This window comes from Mobula hypostoma, chromosome 4, assembly GCF_963921235.1.
Source record: "Mobula hypostoma chromosome 4, sMobHyp1.1, whole genome shotgun sequence".
NCBI lineage: Eukaryota > Metazoa > Chordata > Chondrichthyes > Myliobatiformes > Myliobatidae > Mobula > Mobula hypostoma.
The window spans coordinates 178,772,600-178,787,875 of NC_086100.1; the positions used below are offsets into that span (position 1 = coordinate 178,772,600).

The window sequence follows — 15,276 nt, forward strand, 5'->3', positions numbered from 1 at the left end:
ATCTTGGCCTGGCAAACCTGTTGGAATTCTTTGAAAAAACAACAAGCAGGATAGGCAAAGGAAAATCAGTTGATGTCGTGTATTTGAATTTTCAGAAGGCCTTTGACAAGGTGCCTCACATGAGGCTGCTTAATAAGCTACGAGCCCATGGGATTGCAGGAAAGATTCTAGCATGGATAAAACAGTGGCTGATTGGCAACAGGCAAAGAGTGGGAATAAAGGAAGCCTTTTCTGGCTGGCTGCCAGTGACTAGTGGTGTTTCACAGGGGTCTGTGTTGGGGCCGATTCTCTTTACTTTATATATCAATGAATTGGATGATGGAATTGATGGTTTTGTTGCAATGTTTGCAGACGATACGAAGAAAGCTGGAGGGGCAGGTAGCTTCGAGGAAGTAGAGAGGCTATAGATTAGGAGAATGGGCAAAGTGGCAGATGGAACAGTGTTGGGAAATGTATGGTCATGCACTTTGGTAGAAAAAAATCAAAGGGATGACTATGTTCTAGATGGAGAGAAAATCCAAAAAACTGTGGCACAAAGGGTCTTGGGAGTCCCTGTGCAGGATTCCCTGAAGGTTAATTTGCAGGATGAGTCTGTGGTGAGGAAGGCGAATGTGATGTTAGCATTCATTTCAAGAGGACTACAATATAAATGCAAGGATGTAATGCTGAGACTTTATAAAGCACTGGTGAGGGCTCATTTAGAGTATTGTGAGCAGTTTTGGGTCCCTTGTCTTAGAAAGAATGGCTGAAACTGGAGAGGGTTCAAAAGTGGTTCATGAAAATGTTTCCAGTTTTGAAATATAAAGTGTGGTTAAAGACCCTGAGCCTGTATTCACTAGAATTCAGAAGAATGAGGGGTGACCGCATTGAAACCTGTAGGCCTTGTTAGAGTGGATGTCGAGAGGATGCTTACCATGAGGAGAGAGTCTAAGACCAGAGAACACAGCCTCAAAATAGATGTGTGTCCTTCTAGAACAGACATTAGGAGGAATTTCTTTAGCCAGAGAGTGGTGAATCTATGGAATTTGTTGCCACAGGCAGCTGTGGAGACCAAGTCTACATGTATATTTAAGGCAGAGGTTGATAGATTCTTGACTGGTCAAGGCATGAAGGGATACTGAGAGAAGGCAGGAGATTGGAGCTGAGAGGAAAACCGGATCAGCCATGATGAAATGCTGGAGCAGACTCAATGGGCCAAATGGCCTAATTCTGCTCCTATATCTTATGGTCATATAGATTGATTTTTAGGATTTTAAGGTCAAGGTATCTAAATTACATTTAGACTAAGAGCTTGAGGTATGGAAGCTGGATTAAAGGGTTAATATAGGCATAGTTGTACAGAGCAAGGTCCTTGGAATAATAAATTACACTGGGAACATGTAATTTTCCAGAGTCATAACTAGACTCAGCAAACTAGACAAGATAAAGATGCAAATGAAGGATTAGAAAGCACACGGTAACTACTGGATCATCACTCTCCATTAAAATAAAGAGATTTATTTATTTACTTACTTATTTGTTTAGATACATCATAGATTAGGACCTTCAAGCTATGCCATCCAATAATCCCTTGTTTTACCTAATCACAGGACAATTTACAATGACCAATTAATCTACCAACTGGTACGTCGTTAGACGGTGAGAGAAAATCGGAGCACCCGGAGGAAAGCCATGCAGTCACAGGGAGAACAGACAAACTCCTTACAGGTGACAGCAGGAATTGAGCCCGGGTCGCCTGTACTGTAAAGCGTTGTGCTAACCACTATGCTACCGTGCCACCCTGAATAGATCACTTTTTAATCTTATTAAATATATAAGGGGTGATTCATAAGTTCGTGGCCTAAGGTAGAAGGAGTCAATTTTAGAAAACCTAGCACATTTATTTTTCAACGTAGTCCCCTCCTCATTTACACACTTAGTCCAGCAGTCGCGGAGCATACGGATCTTGGACCTCCAGAAAGTGTCTGTAGATGGGTGATTGATTAAGTTCGTGGCCTACACTAGAAGGAGATGAGTTATACAGCTCTCATTATATGCACATGCAGGTCAACTCTTTGGGTGATTGTGCAGAAAGTTTGAAGTTAATAAATCATCTCCTTCTACCTTAGGCCACGAACTTATCAAGCACCCTGATGAGTTATCAATTTCAAACTTTCTGCATAATCACTCAAAGAGTTGAACTGCATGTGCATGTAACGAGAGCTATATAACTCATCTCCTTCTATCTTAGGCCACGAACTTATCAATCACCCCATGGTATGGACACTTTCTGGATGTCCGAGATCCGTATGCTCCACGACCATTGGACCAAGTATGTAAATGTAGGAGGGGACTACGTTGAAAAATAAATCTGCTAGGTTTTCTAAAATTGACTCCTTCTACCTTAGGCCACAACCTTATCAATCACCCCTCGTCTGTGAAGGATTGAAGAATATGCATGTTCCTCCACAAAGTTTTGCTTTGAATTACACGTAGTTTTGATTGATCATTAATGCCTTAAGTATCATCATGATTAGTGACTTTTCTTCTTTGTACGCCGATAAAGCATGAGGAACTGTGCAAGATGTTTCACTGGTCAATGTACGTTACTTTTTAACAATTGCTAGTGGCAGTTTTAGAATACCTTTTGTGACTGTAACTGTGCTGCTCTTCTTGGGTACAGGTAAATAAAATTCAATAGGGAATTAAATGCTAGGTGTCAGAATGCAGTTATCTGTGACAAGAGACAATTTAAAGGGATATCCAAGGAGGAATGCTTTCACTCAGAACTTGTTATCGTACTTTAAGGAGAGGATGCTAGAAGCAGAAATTCACAAAACACTTCAGTATCTGGATATGCGCACGAAAACATCAAACCAGAGGATCTAAGTGCTGGAATTGGTGTGGTATTATAGTTCCTGCAAGGATATTGATATTATAAATCATAGATAGTACCATGTGGATGAATAGCACTTACTATTGATTTCAGCAAAGACCAAGAAGACAAAAGGAAACAAAAGAAACTGTTTATCTAATCTATTTTAAAACCATTATCATCCATGACTACTGCAGTTCAACATTTTCAACAATACTGATGGGTAACAAAACAAAAGCAGTCTTCTCAGCATTAAAATTCAGTAGAAGAACATCTTTTGAAAATACAGCTCAGTCAAATCAAAGATCAATTTTAAAGAGAATCAAGTGGGAGAAGCTATCTAATGTTTTCTTAATACACAAATCATACCACTTTGACTGTGGCATTGGTAACAGAAAGCGCTATTTGACTGTAAGCACAAATGCATGCCCTTTTTTTTCTCTTGTTCTACAGAAAGCGAACAGCTTGCTCATTATTCCATCCTCCACTGGTTTGACCCTTTTGTTCACACCCTCTCAGCAGGAATCCACTGAAGCTGGGGGAGGTAAGACAGGCTACACCTGAACTCAAAGGGGTCCAATATCCTAGCGGGCACATTTAATAGAGCTGTTAGGGAGGGTTTAAACTAATTTGGCAGGGGGGTGGGAACTGGAGTGATAGGGCTAAGGAAGGGAAAAGCAGATATAAATCAAAGATAGTGTGCAACAGAGATTATAGGAAGAACAGGCAGGAGATGAGGCTCAATCACAGCCAGTGGCATGAGTTACAGGGTAATAGATGCATGGTGCAGTTAAAACAGAAAGCAACAAATATTGGACTGAGAGTGTTGTATTTGAATGCACGCAGCATAAGGAATAAAATGAACGATCTTTAAATTCAGATACGGATTAGCAAATATGACATTGTGGCCATCTCTGAAATTTGGCTAAAGGATGGCTGCCATTGGGAGCTGAACATACAAGGATATACAGTATATCAGAAAGATAGGTTAATAGGCAGAGGGGGTGGTGTGGCTCTGTGTATAAGAAATAATATTAAGTCATTGGAAAGAGATGACATAGGATTGGAAGGTATAGAGTCTCTATGGGTTGAGTTAAGAAATGGCAAGGGTAAAAGGACCATAATGGAAGTTGTATACAGGTTTCCAAACAGTAGCCGAGATATGGATTACAAATTACAGCAGGAGATAGAAATGGCATGTCAGAAGGGCAATGTCATGATAATCGTTGGGGATTTTAACATGAAAGTGGATTGAGAAAACCAGGTCAGCACTGGACTTCAAGAGAGAGCATTTGTAGAATGTCTTAAGGGATGGTTTTTTAGAGCAGCTTGTTATTAAGCCCACTAGGGGATCGGCTATACTGGATTGGGTGTTGTGCAATGATCTGGAGGTGATAAGAGAGCTTAAGGTTAAGGAACTCTTAGGAAACAGTGATCACAATACGATCGAGTTCACTTTGAAATTTGAGGGGGAAAAATAAAATCTAATGTGTCGGTATTTTAGTGGAATAAAGGAAATTACAATGACATGAGAGGGGAACTGGCCAAAGTTGACTGGGAAGGGACACTTGCAGGAAAGACAGGAGAGCAGCAATGGCGGGAGCTTCTGCAAAAAAATAAGGGAAGTACAACACCGATATATTCCAAATAAGAAGAAATTTTCAAAGGGAAGAAGTACACTACCGTGACTGACAAGTGAAGTCAGAGCCAAAATAAAAGCATAAGAGAGGGCGTACAAGGAAGCCAGAGCTAGTGGAAAGATAGAGGATAGGGAAGCTTTTAAAAACTTGCAGAAGGGAACTAAGAAGGTCATAAGGAAGGAAACGATGAATTATGAAAGGAAGCTGGCAACTAATATCAAAAAAGATACTAAAAACTTTTTTTAAGAATATAAAGGGTAAAAGAGAGACGAGGGTAGCTATAGGACCAATACAAAATGACGCTGCAGATATTGTAAAGAGAAGTGCAGAGATGACAGAGGAACTGAATATGTATTTTGCATCAGTTTTCACAGTGGTAGATGTCTGCAGTATACCGGACATTCAAGAGTGTCAGGAACGTGAAGTTTGTGCAGTGACAATTATGACTGAGAAGGTACTCAGGAAATTTAATGGTCTCAGAGTGGATAAATCTCGTGGACCTGATGGAATGCACAGTCAGGTTCTGAAGGAAGTAGCTGGAGAGATTGTGGAGGCATTAACAATGATCTTTCAAGAATTGATAGATTCTGGCATTATAGCAGATGATTGGAAAATTGCAAATGTTACTCCTCTATTTAAGAAGGGTGGGAGGCAGCAGAAAGGAAACTATAGACCTGTTAGCCTGACATCAGTGGTTGGAATCAATTGTTAGGGATGAGAATACGGAGTACCTGGAGGCACATAACAAGGTAGGCCAAAGCCAGCATGGTTTCCTGAAAGGAAAATCCTGCCTGACAAACCTACTGCAATTCTTTGAGGAAATTACAAGCAAGGTAGACAAAAGAGATGCAGCAGATGTGCTGTACTTGGATTTTCAGAAGGCCTTTGACAAGATGCCGCACATGAGGCTGCTTAGCAAGATAAGAGGCAATGGAATTACAGGGAAACTACTAGCGTGGGTGGAGCATTGGCTGGTCAGCAGAAAACAGAGAGTGGGAATAAAGGGATCCTATTCTGGCTGCCTGCTGGTTACCAGTGGAGTACAGGGGTCAGTGTTGGGACCACTGCTTTTTACGATGTATGTCAATGATTTGGACTATGGTATTAATGGATTTGTGGCTACATATGCCTATGATACAAAGATAGGTGAAGAAGTGGGTAGAAATGAGGAAACAGAGAGTCTGCAGAGAGACTTAGATAGTTTAAGGGAATGGGCAAAGAAGTGGTAAATAAAATACAATTCTGTAAAGTGTATGGTCATGCACTCTGGTGGAAGAAAAAAACAGGCAGACTAATATTTAGATGGGGAGAGAATACAAAGTGCGCAGATGCAAAGGGACTTGGGAGTCCTTCTGCAAGATACCCTAAAGATTAACCTCCAGGTTGAGTCGGTTGTGAAGAAGGCGGATGCAATGCTGGCATTCATTTCTAGAGTATAAGAGCAGGGAAGTGATGTTGAGGCTCTATAGGGCACTTGTGGAACCACACATGGAGTATTGTGTGCAGTTTTGGGCTCCTTATTTTAGAAAGGATATACTGACATTAGAGAGGGTTCAGAGAAGATTCACGAGAATGATTCCAGGAATGAAAGGGTTACCATATGAGGAATATCTGGCAGCTCTTGGGCTGTATTCCCTGGAGTTCAGGAGAATGGAGGGGGGGGGGGAGGAGATCTCAAAGAAACAATCAGAATGTTAAATGGCCTGAACAGATTAGATATGGCAATATTATTTCCCACAGTAGGAGATTCTAGGACAAGAGGGCACAACTTCAGGATTGTAGGACGTCCTTTTAGAACTCAGATACGGAAAAATTACTTTAGTCAGAGGGTGGTAAATCTGTGGAATTTGTTGCCACGAGCAACTGTGGAGGCCAAGTCATTGGGTGTATTTCAGGCAGAGATGGATAGGTTCTTGATTAGCCAGGGCATCAAAGAGTATGGGGTGACAGCTGGGGAGTGGGGATGACTGGAAGAATTGGATCAGCCCATGATTGAATGGCAGAGTAGACTCAAAGGGCCGAATGGTCTACTTCTGCTCCAATGTCATACGGTCTTATGATCTGAAGTACATAGATGCAACAAATGATAAATAGACAATATGGTTTTAAAGACAACTAACTTTCTTACAATAATTACTACGTATCACGCACAAAGAAAAAAGTTGATAGAAATTTCCAAATCCTTGCTGAAACAAATGAAAACTTTTGCAACATCACAACAAATTATGTCACATCTTAAAGACTAAGTGCCAAGTAAGTAACAATCTAGGCGGTAGAACATAGACAATGCAAGACGCAGCATAACAAGTAAAATATAAAACTCACCTTTTCCGCCCCCTGGGTTAGATCCACCTGCGTAACAACAGAATGCAATTAAAAATTACCCAGGATATCAACATTCAATATATTGTGAAGTTCATGGTGGCAAATTATGGAATATAGTTCTGGCACACCCTTCAGGAATGTCTGTTATTCACAATAATATGGAACAAGATGATGAAATATTTATCTTGCTTATAGCTAGCTTTTTTTTTACAGATTTGGTCATACTGGATTAAACAAGTTTAATCTAATCTTTTTTATGCCAACGCCCTCCTAAAGCACCTTCATGCATGCCAACGCCGTCCTAAAGCACCTTCATGCATGCCAACGCCCATCTTAGGCGCAATATACTTTCTGGCACCCCCATAGTGTAAAAACACATCTACCATATGCTAAGATGAGAAAAATTATTCTGCTTTAAATTTTTATTTCACTTTAAACCTAGCTTACATATTACCAGTGCACTGTACGGCAATCTTGATATCAACGTGATCCTTGAGCTTGATGGTTTTCAGCAAGAGTTGAAATATATGGTTCAAGTTGCAATAGCAAAAGCCTTAAGTCCCCATACAAAACAATGTTCAAGTGGTTTCTGCTTTTTGTGAGTATGTGCTTCACTGCACTGAAACCTTTTTCAACAATATAGGAGGATGGGAATGCAATGAAGAGCAGTTTGGCTCTTCTCCAGAACCAGGAAATTTTGTATGACACAGTAGCCACATACCACAAAAGCCAACAATTTTGAAAAACATTCTTGCATCTTCATCATTCTGAAGTTCGATAATTTATTTTTGTAAGCTCTCTTCCTGTTAGACATAGAAACATAGAAAACTTACAGCGCAATACAGGTCCTTCAGCCCACAAAGCCATACCAAACATGTCCTAACCTGAGAAATTCCCTAGGGTTACCCATAACCTTCTATTTTTCTGAGATCTATGTACCTGTCCAGAAGTCCCTTAAAAGACCCTATCGTATCCGCCTCCACCACCAGCGCCGGCAGCCTATTCCACACACTCACCACTCTCTTGTGTAATAAATTTACCTCTGATATCTCCACTGTACCTACTTCCAAGCACCTTAAAATAGTGCCCTCTCGTGCTAGCCATTTCAGCCCTGGGAAAAAGCCTCTGACTATCCACACGATCAATGCCTCTCATCATCTTATACACCTCTATCAGGTCACCTCTCATCCTCCAAGCAAAAAAGGCCGAGTTCACTCAACCTATTCTCATAAGGCACGGTCCCCAATCCAGGCAACATCCTTGTAAATCTCCTCTGCACCCTATAGTTCTGTTCTTCCACACTGCAAAGAAATGGGTAATTTCTCTTGCTCTTAACATACTTGTAGAATGCCTTGGGGTTTTCCTTAATCCTGTCCGCCAAGGCCTTCTCATGGCCCCTTCTGGCTCTCCTAATTTCTTTCTTAAGCTCTTTCTTGCTTGCCTTATAATCTTCTAGATCTCTATCATTACATAGCTTTTTGAACCTTTCGTAAGCTCTTCGTTTCTTCTTGACTACATTTACAACAGCCTTTGTACACTATGGTTCCTGTACCCTACCATCCTTTCCCTGTCTCATTGGAATGTACCTATGCAGAACTCCATGCAAATATCCCCTGAACATTTGCCACATTTCTTCCGTACATTTCCCTGAGAACATCTGTTCCTAATTTATGCTTCCAACTTCCTGCCTGATAGCCTCATATTTCCCCTTACTCCAATTAAACACTTTCCTAACTTGTCTGCTCCTATCCCTTTCCAATGCTATGGTAAAGGAGATAGAATTGTGATCACTATCTCCAAAATGCTCTCCCACTGAGAGATCTGATACCAGACCAGGTTCATTTCCCAATACCAGATTAAGTACAGCCTCTCCCCTTGTAGGCTTATCTACATATCTGGACAGGAACCCTTCCTGAACACACCTAACAAACTCCACCCCATCTAAACCCCTCACTCTACAGAGATGCCAGTCAATAATTGGGAAATTAAAATCTCCCACCACGGCAACCCTCTTATTAATATATCTGTCTTCCTACCTGCTCTTCAATGTCCCTGTTACTATTGCGTGATAAAAACACCCAGTAGTATTGACCCTTTCCTGTTCTTAACTTCCGCCCAGAGCCATCCACGTCTCTGTAATGGCCACAACATCATAGTTCCAAGTTCTGATCCACGCTCTAAGCTCACCACTTTGTTCCTAACACTCCTTGCAATAAAATAGACACAGCTCAAACCATCGGTCTGAGCGCATCCCTTCTATATCACTTGCCTATCCTCCCTCTTGCACTGTCTACAAGCTATCTCTATTTGTGAGCCAACTGCCTCTTCCTCCATCTCTAAAGTTCGGTTCCCACTCCCCAGCAATTCTAGTTTAATTCTAGGCTCATCCAGTTGTATCCCAAATTCTGTTTTTCCAGCTCTGTGCATAGTTGATACTCAATATCTTCACTCATTTTGTCAATACAGTTATTACTCAGAGGAGCTGATTTTAAAATACTGGTATCCATATTAAGAACAGTGGTGAGCACATCTGATACAGCAGGCATTATTAATCTTTCCTCAATTGTATGGGATTTTCCACACCTTGCTATCATTTTGGAAATGTTATAGGAAGCATTGAGACGTCTATCAAGGTCATTTTTAGCTTTCTTGGCAAATGCCTTGAGTATGCAAGAGTTTTCAAATGCTTCTTTCATCTTCTGGAACTGAGTAATATGGTAAGTGACCTTTTAAAGAAATGTTCAAGCAATCTTGGTAGTATCATGGCTTCATTAGGCAGTGCGGTATTGCAAATAAGACACAAGGGGCATCGCTGATCTGACAAGAACGACATTAAACCATACTCCTGGTCGGTCACATTGTATTGACGCACTTTCTGTAGTTCAGTTTCTTAGCAGGATCAGAATTCAAGGCTTCACTAACTCAGACTTGTAGAGATCGTGCTGTACATATATATCCATCGTTAATGGGGCTAAATTAAAATTAAAAAATGACCAACTGGAAATACCTGTCGGATGTTGACAAAGGCAGTGAGTTAACACGGACAGATTGGTGGTAGCAGCACGCAAAAGAACAGCGAGGTGATGATGATTACGTTGACAAGGATTCAGGTTGGAATCTCAGCGTTAGTCGGGACAGAGCTGGTGTTCAGCAAGCTACCTTTATACTACTTCAGTTGGCTCGATTGACCAATCATATAAGGTCTCATAATCCCCAAAGCTGACTCTTGACCACACATATGAAGCTGAGGTCACTTTGAAACCTTAAGAGGAACCCTCGGAATCGGCAAGTTCACTGATTGGCTCTCTTTCAACGTTTGGTTCCAGCCAGCGCTGTATCGTTGCGTGACCTGTTTTCCATAGATCTGCCCAGAAAGTTGAGAGGGTGTACTTGACTTACTAATTGTTAAACGGCATGAATTCATTCCGTGCCATGAGCCAAGTGAACTGATGGGCACTCTGGTTCCTAATTTATGCATCCTTGATAAAGTCTGTTTGGTTGGTAAGGTCGGATGAAATTGCCAGGTTTCAGATACACTGTGATGATGAATGCTCACTGCCTGCAGAGCTATGGTTCATCCTGTGTTCCAGTGCCTTATCCCTTTTTTTTTGGAAGTGCCTGCTCTGCAAATGGTCAATCAGCTCTCAACCCTCATGTTAGGATGTCGCTTACCGCCCCTTGCAAGAATCGTGAGCGCTTCCCCAACGACTTCTATTTCCCCTATTGGCCCCTCAAGACACATAACCACCCCCTTGGGGGCCGGTACCGCCCCCGTTGGGAAATCACTGGAGTATACCATTGTAATTGTCCCCAATTACGTTGGTGGAAGCACAGTAACTGAATATACTTAAGAGATCAACAAAACTTTAGATATTAAGAAAATGAAAAGATGGAGTATGGAGTCTTTAAGATACAAGATCAGCTATGTTCTTAATGAAAAGGCAGCGAAGACACAAGACTAGAAGTTCCTCCATCATTTTGTCTGTGTTACTATGAGACTGCATGCCTTACTTTTGAGTATTTATTAGCACAATAAAATTAGTAGCATGGAGCAGGGCAATCTCAAACATTAATAATATTTGCCAATAATTAGATTAGATTCAACTTTATTGTCATTGTGCTGAGCACAGATACAAAGCCAATGAAATGCAGTTAGCATCTGATCAGAAATGCAAAGAATAGTGTTATTTACAAAATAACTGCGAATAAAAAGTAAGTGCTACAGCACACAAATATAAAAGTACTGAAACAGTACAATATGGGTGCAATACTGCTTAGCGCTGTAATGTGAGGTTCAGCAGGGTCACAGCCTAGGGAAGAAGCTCTTCCTGTGCCTGCTGGTGCTGGAACAGAGGCTCCTGTAGCACCTACCAGATTGGAGGAGAGTAAAAAGTCCATGGTTAGGGTGAGATGCATCCTTGATGATGCTTTTCGCCCTGCCCAGGCAGCATTTATGGTAGATGTTCTCAATGGTGGGTAATTGGGTGCTGATAATCCGCTGGGCAGTTTTCACCACATGCTAGAGCGCTTTGCGGCCCGATATGGGACAATTGCCATACCACACTGAGATGCAGTTGGTGAGTATGCTCTCAGTGGTATAGCGGTAAAAGTCCGTCAGTATCTTGGGACAGAGGTGAGCTTTCTTGATGCTCCGGAGGAAATAAAGGCACTGTTGCGCCTTTTTGATCAGGATGGAGGAGTTCAGGGACCAGGTGAGATCCTCGGAAATGTGGACACCAAGGAACTTGAAGCTCGATAAACGCTCCACTACAGTTCCGTTGATGTAGATGGGGATGTGAGTGTGGCTCCTAACATGCCTGAAGTCCATAATGATCTCCTTGGTCTTCTGGGTGTGAAGGGCCAGGATGTTGTCGGCACACCACGCGGCCAGGTGCTGGACCTCATCCCTGTAGGCCGTCTCGTCATCCCCTCTGATCAGGCCAACCACCGTGGTGCCGTCTGCGAACTTCATTGTGCAGTTAGAACCATGTACAGGAACGCAGTCACAGGTGAAAAGGGACTAAAAAAGAGAGCTCAGAACACAGCCTTGAGGCACGCCGGTGTTCAGGGTGAGTGGAGAAGGAGAGGTTGTCTAACTTAACTGATTGGGGTCTGTTAGTCAGAAAGCCCAGGGTCCAATTGCAGAGGGATGAGCTGATACCAAGCTGGCAAAGTTTGGCAATCAGCTTGGAGGGGATCACAGCATTGAATGCCGAACTAAAGTCAATGAACAACATTCTGACGTAAGAGTTGGGGCTGTCCAGGTGGGTCAGGGCAGAGTGAAGTGCCGTGCAGATGGTGCCCTCTGTTGACCTGTAGGTGCGATAGGCAAATTGATGGGGGTCCAGGGTAGTGGGCAGACAGGATTTCAGATGTGATAGAAGCAGTCTCTCAAAGCACTTTGCAACGATGGGGCTGAGTGCAACTGGACTGAAGTCATTCAGGCCCATGGCAGTGGAATGCTTCGGCACTGGCACAATGGTGGCGATCTTGAAGCTTGTGGGGACAACTGCCTAGGCCAGGGGCAGATTAAAAATGTCCGTGAAGACCCCGGCCAACCGCCCTACACAGACTCTGAGCACACGGACAGGTATTCCATCCGGACCAGCTGCCTTCTGTACATTCACCCTGCTCAGGGTGGCACATACATCGGAGGTGGAAAATGAGAGAGGCAGTTCACCAGGTGGGAGATCTGCTTTGACGGTTCTCTTGGTCAAAGCAAGCGTAGAAGTAATTGAGCTCATCAGGGAGGGAAGCAGAGTTGGAAGGGGGCTCGAGGTGGTTTGAAGTCTGTAATGACCTCTATGCCATGCTACATGCGCGAGGGGTCCAAGGAGTTGAAATGCTCCTCGATTCTCTGTTTGTATATGTGTTTAGCCTGAGAGATTCCCCTCCTCAGGTTGGCCCTGGCTGAGCTGTAAGCCTCCCGGTCTCCAGACCTGAAGGCTGAATCTCTGGTTTTGAGCAGGAGGCAAACTTCTCTGTTCATCCATGGTTTCTGACTAGGGAAAACTTTTATTTGTTTTTGTGATGTCATTCTATCTACACACTTGCTGATGTGCTCAAGGACAGAGCTGGTATATAAATCAATGTTAATCTGAGAGTCTGTGGTGGCATGGGCAGCAAACGCGCTCCAGTCTGCGTGCTGGAATTGGTGCTGAAGAGCAGAGTCAGCCCCCTCCAGCCAGATCTTAATAGTCTTCATTGTGGGTTTCATACATTTAATGACCGGGCTATACTTAGGAAGCAGAAACAATGAAAGATGGTCGGACTGTCCCAGGTGGGGGAGGGTAGTGGCTTTGTAAGCGTCAGCCACATTTGTGTAGACATGATCTAAGATTTTATTACCCCTTATGGTGCATGATACATTTTGGTAAAATCTTGGAAGCACGAAACATAGGTTACAATGATTAAACTCCCCAGCGACAATAAAGGCTCCATCTGGATGCAATGTCTTCAGCTTGCTAATAGCGGCACTGAGGTCTTTCATGGCTACTTTAGCGTTAGCATCCGGTGGAACATAAACTGCGACAGCAATGATGCATGTAAACTCTTGAGGTCAACTAAAAAGGTCTGCACTTAATAATCAGGTACTCCAGATCAGCAGAGCAGTAAGTGTCAGCAATGGTAGAGTCAGTACACCATGATCGATTCACGTAGATGCATAAACCACCTCCCCGACTTTTACCTGTCACTGTTGCAGCTCTGTCAGCCCTGAAGAACATGCGCCTTTCCAGTTCTACCACGTTGTTTGGGACATCACTGTTTTGCCACGTCTCCGTAAAAAACATGATGTTGCAATCCATAAGCCTTCTTTGTGTGAGTGTCCAAGTCCTTAGTTCGTCCAGTTTGTCCATCAGAGACCGAACATTGGCGAGGAAGATTCTAGGTAGCGCTAGCCGGTGTGGATTTAGCCTTAGCCTAGCACACAAACCTCCACGCTTCCCTCGTCCTTATTTATGGTCTTGATGCCGGCGCCAGGCCCTTCCGGTCAGAGCGAGTTGAATGCAGGTCTGCGGTGTCCTTACTAACTCCGGAGGTAGTTGGTCAAAGTTGAATGGACAGCCCAAAACTGAGTTGGTGCATTGATAGTTAATGTCCAAAAGTGACTGTTTGCTGTAAGTGTAGTTTGCATAGCCGAATCGAGCAAACACGCAGGAAACAAGCAGATAAATTAACACTATCTTTCGAAATCTGGTAAGATACTGAGCCTCGCGATACACACACGCCGCCACCATCACCAGGTAGAGTTAATGTGAACTGTAGGACAAGTTAGGTGATGTTATAACAACTTTCCTTGAAATATTACATACAAACGTGGTATATCCTTGAAACCATCTTCAACTCTCATAATTGCTCCATCAATTTAAGGCTCAACACAGATAAATCTGCATTTATATGAAGCATTTATTCAGGATAAAGATATGCATTCTAAAATTATAAAGTATCAAAAAAGTTCAATTAATTCAGAAATGAAGCTGGTACAGCTGTTTAATGAAATGCATCTCCACACCGAAGTTTATGCCTAACTCTATCAAATGCCTGTAAGGAGTTTGTACGTTCTCCCCTTGACCATGTGGGATGCCTCCGGGTGCACCAGTTTCCTCCCCCCATTCCGAAGGCACACTCGTTGGTAGGTTAATTGATCATTATAAATTGTCCCGTGATTAAGCTAGGATTAAACTGGGTGATTGCTGGGCGGCACAGCTCGAAGGACCAGAAGGGTCTACTCCGTGCTGTATGTCAATAAAGAAAAATAAAATTCTATTCACCTGTTAATAGTATCACTTCCTTCTATGCCATGTGTCTCCCAAAGATAGCAATCCTTTCCAATTAAAACACCTCATGTGGCAGTGTGTTCCAGATATCAACTCCTCTCTGTACTGGAAACCTAAACCTCAAATCCACTTTAAAACTCCTCTAACTTTAACCCATGTTCTCTGGTTTTTGCAGCTTTTCTATTCGAAAGAATATTTTGACTATCTAGCTTTTTCATACCTCTCATAATCTTACATCTTTTTTCAGGTGATCCCTCAGACTCCTTTGGACCAGGGGAAACAAGACTAGCTGTTCTATTCTAAAGGCTTCCATCCAGGGGAATTTGTTCTGCACTCTCAATTGCCAAACACATTCCTGGCATACGGTGTATGGTGTATTGGCCTTCATCAATCATAGAATTGAATTTAGGAGCCAAGAGGTAATGTTGCAGCTACAGTGGCGTGCAAAAGTTTGAGCACCCTTAGTCAAAATTTCTGTTACTGTGAATAGCTAAGGGAGTAAAAGATGACCCAATTTCCAAAAGGCATCAAGTTAAAGATGACACATTTCTTTAATATTTTAAGCAAGATTACTTTTTTATTTCCATCTTTTACAGTTTCAAAATAACAAAAAAGGAAAACGGCCCGAATCAAAAGTTTGGGCACCCTGCATGGTCAGTACGCAGTAACAGCCCCTTTG

At 42.5% G+C, this 15,276-nt stretch overlaps 1 protein-coding gene across 5 annotated transcripts in view; it reads right to left on the reverse strand.

Moving 5' to 3' along the window:
- The window catches only part of ptpra (protein tyrosine phosphatase receptor type A), a 257,136-nt gene that overhangs the window by 92,370 nt on the left and 149,490 nt on the right, over positions 1-15,276 (reverse strand). For all 5 annotated transcript variants that reach the window (XM_063047091.1, XM_063047093.1, XM_063047092.1 and 2 more), the window contains one exon: positions 6,820-6,846. In XM_063047091.1, coding sequence (XP_062903161.1) covers positions 6,820-6,846 — 27 coding nt within the window. The remainder of the gene's footprint in view (positions 1-6,819; positions 6,847-15,276) is intronic.